This window comes from Priapulus caudatus, unplaced genomic scaffold (assembly GCF_000485595.1).
Source record: "Priapulus caudatus unplaced genomic scaffold, Priapulus_caudatus-5.0.1 Scaffold1015, whole genome shotgun sequence".
NCBI lineage: Eukaryota > Metazoa > Priapulida > Priapulimorpha > Priapulimorphida > Priapulidae > Priapulus > Priapulus caudatus.
In genome coordinates, this window is record NW_014578076.1 from 50,094 (window position 1) to 56,020 (window position 5,927).

The 5,927-nt window shown below is 44.6% G+C and overlaps 1 protein-coding gene across 1 annotated transcript in view; it reads left to right on the forward strand.

The window, feature by feature from the left end:
- Window positions 1–5,927, forward strand: part of LOC106814971 (fas apoptotic inhibitory molecule 1-like) — an 11,891-nt gene that overhangs the window by 1,281 nt on the left and 4,683 nt on the right. Inside the window, exon 2 of the mRNA XM_014819369.1 lies at window positions 5,334–5,450. Within this exon, the coding sequence (XP_014674855.1) occupies window positions 5,337–5,450 (114 nt within the window). The 5' untranslated portion in view covers window positions 5,334–5,336. The remainder of the gene's footprint in view (window positions 1–5,333; window positions 5,451–5,927) is intronic.

Consider the following 5,927-nt stretch of genomic DNA (forward strand, 5'->3'; position numbering starts at 1 on the left):
CATTTCAGGATATGTCGAGAAAATGGCGGTAACTTTAGAATTGATTACATATATTGTGGTGATCCGGATCATTAATTATTTTAATTAATTTAATAATTATTTTTTACACGTCAAGTGTGACAGAAACTTCTTTTGAGCTGCCTTGGCAGGAGGTCTGGCGCTCTCCGTATTGTAAATTCCCTTCCCTTCTCATTAGGTTAAATTGTGCAAAAATGCTGTCTCTTTCCACTGCAATCTGCGAGTGCCAGTGTTGATTCTATCGATCTGATCACTTTCTACTCTCCACTTTCTCTCTCCGTTCATAGTTAGGTAAGACTTGAAGGGCCATCAATTTATTGGCGTAGGATATAAGACTCAGAGCAAGTTCCCAAATTACAGCTCTTATATCTTTTGGGTCCTAACATATTATTATGAGGTTACGTATACTAGGTGGTGGTCACAGCGTCATATCCTGAGTGGTCATCCAATTGCAAGGCAACGATGTGGTCAGGTTCATTATCCTGGTGCCAGCCCATGGCAAGGTGGTGGTCAGAGTTCATATTCTGGTAGCGGTCACGGTAGGTGGTGGATCAGGTCATATCTGCGTAACGTGACCACTGCGTAAGGTGGTGCGTCAGGTCATATCTAGGTACGCGTCAGGTAACGGTGGTGGTCACGGTCAGATCTGGTAGTGACAAGGTTAATGGTCAGGTGGTCAGGTCACTATCTTTTTGTAGTGACCAGGTACATTGTGTGTGGTCAGGTCATATCTCGGTAGTGACAGGGTAAGGTGGTGGTCAGAGTCATATCTTTGGTAAGTGACCAGGGTTAAGGTGCGTGGTCAGGTCATATTCTGGTAGTGACCAGGCTTAACGGTGTGTGGTCAGGTCATATCTGGTAGTGACCAGGTAAGGTTGGCTGTGTCGGTCATATCTGGTAGCTGACCAGGTAAGGTGGTGGTCAGCGTCGTATCTGGTAGTGACAGGCAATGGTGAGTGAGTCAGGTCGAGTATCTTGATAGTGACCAGGTAAGTTGTGTGGTCAGGTCTATTGGTCAGCGTAAAGTCAGATGCGACTAGCCTGGATATATAAAAACAACTGTAACAGTTAATTAAGTATTGCGGTAAGCCATGATAAAAGCCAGCAGCTAGAAATCTGGTAGCATTACTGCCATCCTCTTAAGACGGCTTGTACCCAACAAGGGCAAAGTCATTATTGCATCATCCAATAGAGCTTTGGGGCGGGGGGGCTAGTAGTATTTATAGTAACATTAACTAGAGGCCATGGGCATAATGCGGGGGCCCTACTGGCCCCAGAATGCCACTCCCAGTGCCTCTCGTATTATGAAGAGTCCATAAATAGAAAGTCACATTTCTATTATGACTTGCTATTAATCTGTTACATGGTCATACTGTAACTAACAAGTTGTGCTTTTGCAGCTATACGGTTTCCAATGGAGTGCACCCTAGGTGGCTATAACTATTTTAGCGTGTTGTTCAATTGGTTATGTATTAATGCAGGCGCCACAACACTGATATAGTTATCATTCTATGCTTTACTACTTAAACATCGTTCAATATAACGGTCGTAGCTTAGAATTACATTTGCCACAAATCCTCTACTTCGCGTTGCAGCCAATATGACTGACAAGCGACACCTGGTCGGGCCTTTCTTGAACCAACAAATTCATTTTACGGTCGATGTAACCTCCGCCAGTACTTTTCGGCAAGGACAAGTGTGATTAGACGTTTAGCCAGCCATCCTGGCCTTTCTAGACGACTGTCTTACTGATCTGGTCGGAGTGTGGACGTGGCACTAGCCAGATGGCAGTACATAGGATTTGAGTATTGAAACACGGAACAGCACCTACCGGCATAGAGGCATCATACGGTAGTCCAGATGGCAGTATGTTCGTGGCTGAGCAGGCAGTTCAAAGGTACATCCTCTGGAATGTGTTCTTGCCAAGTGTGTAACTGAGTAGTTCATATCGGACTGTAGCACGCACGTGAGACGTACCACATTCTGGGGTTCAGGTTGGCCAGTATCATTGTAAATGTTGTTTGTTGTTTGCACTCGTTGTTCATATGCCTCATGCTTGTTCACGTGCATCAATTGTTCATGTTCGAGTTTGTTATTCGTTATTTTGCGCCGTCGTTTTTTTGTTGTTTGCGACTTTGTTGTTTAACGCCTCGGTTGTCGCATGTGTCGCCGCTCGTTGTTCGATTGTTCTCGTGCGTGTGTTGTTCACCGCTCGTTCGGTTTTCGGCGCTTTGTTTCAGGAGATTTCGTAGTCGCGAGCTGGATGTCAAGCTCCGTCCGTAAGGGAAACAGTTTCCATGATCGGCTAGGTTCGCTGCTGCCGCGTCCGACCATCGACGGGGCCGTCGCAGCGATTCGCCTACGAATGACACCGGCTAACGACGTGACGCAAGAGACTGGGAAGAAGCTTCACCGAGACCAAATCGAAGATCACAAACGTGCTGGACGCTGGTCGATACAGCGGCCTCTCAGTCCAATCTAGGCCCACCCCCGCTCGGTCCCAACTTATGTGTCCCAACCCACTGGACTCATTGCCCGCTCTCCCTCCTGTTAAAACTTTTCCCCCTATTTTTCTTCCCCTTTTAACCCTCGCGCCCTCGCCCTCCTCCTATTCATCTCTGCATGTAATGTCTCGCCGCCTTTCCATTATTCCGTGTCAATCCTCCCGCCCGACCCCTTTCCAGCCTCCCTATGCCTGTGGCTCCCGGCTGATCGGTGCGTGTCGACGATGTGCAGACCAGAGTTGTACTCGGGTGAGATCTCCCACACAGGATGGCGCCCGTGCTGCCTCAGGTATGTCACCGGTGGCGGTCCCTGCTGCTTCCCGCCGCGCCTAGAGGTAGCTCGGCGTGGAGGGATTTGGAGGTGTGAATGGTAAATAGCTAAGCTGACCCTGTAAATGTTCTGTCTAGTCTCCTGACTTACTCATTTGCGCAGCGTCGTTCTCTTTCATTTCAGAAAAGGACACACTGGATGTCGTTGGGTGCGTGCTCACGGTCAAAAATTAGACACGACGGACGTAAGTCTGTTATTTGTTGAAGTGAGTGTTGTGAGAGAGACGTGAGTGCGTGTCGATTGCTCATTAGGTCGATAATACTAAACTACAGTATGTCCGTCCGTGTACATCTCTAACCAAACCTTGTTAAATGCCATGATGTAAATCATCTGTTAATTTATACACTGGCAGTTCATTTTCGATGAGCCTGCAGACATTTTAGCGTAAAGTTCAGATTCAATCTTTAACAACTGCAATTAAATCAAAATTACAATGAAAATCCCATGCCACATTATTCAATATTACATATCACAAGCATGTGTCAAATTATTGCACACTGCCACAGTCCATATAGTATAAATCTCTGGCCAAAGCTTCATTAAAAAACATGTCTTCTTTCAAGTCGCTCTCTCCGCTCCCCTTATCTCCCCCGTCGCACCCCCCTCCCTCCTCCACCTCGCCACCTCGAGTAATCTGGAACATCGTGTTCATTAATTTACTTATGGTCGTAATTAATCTATATAAGTTATTAGGAATTGTCATGAATTCATTTATTTTATATTATTATTAACTATTCGGTTTACCTAATCGATAAATTGACGCGCGAACTCGATTAGGGCAGAGTTTGTGGAGAGGATCGGTACGGAGACACAACTTCAGCATCGCGATCCGCCACGTCGCATACCACTCAAATGCCCGTGAAGCAGCGGCAAGGAAACGCGACGGGCATCATACACACCTCCGTCTCAGTCGACCTGGCACGGGTGGCCCGAGGCGAAGAGACTGCAGGCGCCATCATCACCAGCGACTGCTACGGAGAGACGCGGGAAAGAACGACGAAAATACCCGCAATGGATCCTATTATCTGTGCTCTACGATTACTGTGCTAGAGAGACCTATCTTCACCATCTCAGTTTATATTACATACGAATACATATATATAACGACCACTATAAATATATATATATTTATATTTATATATACTATAATACTATATATATATTAAACGTGAATGAAGCAAGTTACTAATACACCGTCCCAAACATAAGTATCCCCTGTTATCATACATATTATAGTACGTATAACATATACGAGTCAAAGTCGAGACTATGGCTGGTACTTACGTAGGTTCGACGCTGACCTATATATATTTATATATATATATATATATATAATTTACTATATATATATATACTAACTACTATAGGGATTCCCAATGGCTGTTTATGAAACTTCCGATGTGCTCGGACTGCTCAATAATGTACATAATGAGTAAGAAAATATAGAATAAAAGTTAATCGACGACGGGCTAGAAATTTATTGACTGTTTTTGCATACAGAACTGGTTCCTCGTGCTGCCGAGCGTACAAAGCTACCACACTCCATCAGTGCCTTAATTACAGGTCTACATACTCTGTATTACGCCCACTGATGAGTGTGAGAGCCACGAACACAGTTCCTTGTATGCAAATAAACCAGGTTCAAACATTATCTACGAAGTCCGTATACTACTTATCTATATATATATACTATATATCTCTAAATACGAAGGAAAGGCAGCGTTCTGTTCATTTTAAGTCGGCCTTTCGATTCATAGATTTCATGTACTTTGCGTAAACATGTAATCTTTACCAGGTCATATCTGGTAGTGACCAGGTAAGGTGGTGGGCAGGTCATATCTGGTAGCGGCCAGGTCATATCTGATCAGGTAAGGTCAGATGCGATAGCTGGATATATAAAAACAATGTAAGTTAATAAGTATGCGGTAAGCATGATAAAAGCAGCAGCTAGAAATCTCAGAGCATTCTGCTCTCTTTGAGACAGCTTGTACCAACACGGGGCAAAGTCATTATTGCATATCCAATAGAGTCTTTGGGGGGGGGGAGTATTTATAGCTAACATAATAGAGCATGATAATGGGTATGCATGCTCAGTTCGTATTATGAAGAGTCCATAATAGAAAGTCCATTTCTATTATGGACTTGCTATTATCTGCTACATGGCATACTGTAACTAACAAGTTGTGTTTTGCAGCTATAGGTTTCCATGGAGTGCACCCTAGGTGGCTATAACTATTTTATGTTGTTATTGGTTTGTATTAATGCAGGGCCACAAACTGTATAGTTCAGCCTATGCTTATTCTAAACTCATTCAATAAAGGTAGCTAGAATTAATTGCACCAATCCTCTACTGGTTGCAGCCAATATGACATGACAGCGACACCTGGTGGCCTTTCCTTGAACCAACAAATCATTTAGTCGATGTAACTCCGCAGGTTTTTCGGCTGTGATTTGACGTTTAGCCGTATCTGCCTTTCTAGACGATGTCTGCCGATCTGGTCGGAGTGTGGGACGTGGCGCTAGCAGATGGCGTACATAGGATTGAGTTTGAACACGGAACAACTACCGGCAAGAGGATCATACGTGTCGATGGCAAGGTAGGTTGGTGAGCAGGAGTAAGGTATCGTGAACGTGTTCTGCACAAGTGTGTAACTGGAGTTCGTTCGGTGTAGCACGCACGTGAGACGTACCACATTCTGGGATTCAGGTTGGCCATGTTGTTTGTTGTTTGCACTCGTTGTTCATTGCTCCAGTTTGTACACGTGCATTGTTCATTGTTCGATTTTGTTATTCATTATTTTGCGCTCGTTTGTTCTTTGACTTTGTTGTTAACGCTCGTTGTTCATTGTTTGCGCTCGTTGTTCGTTGTTCGAACTTGTTTGTGCTTGTTGGTTGTTATTTGATCATGTTGTTCACGCTCATTGTTCGTTGTTCGTGCGTGTTGTTCACCCTCGTTGTTCGTGCGTGTTGTTCACCCTCGTTGTTCGTGCGTGTTGTTCACTCTCGTTGTTCGTGCGTGTTGTTCACCCTTGTTGTTCGTGCGTGTTGTTCACTCTCGTTGTTCGTGCGTGTTG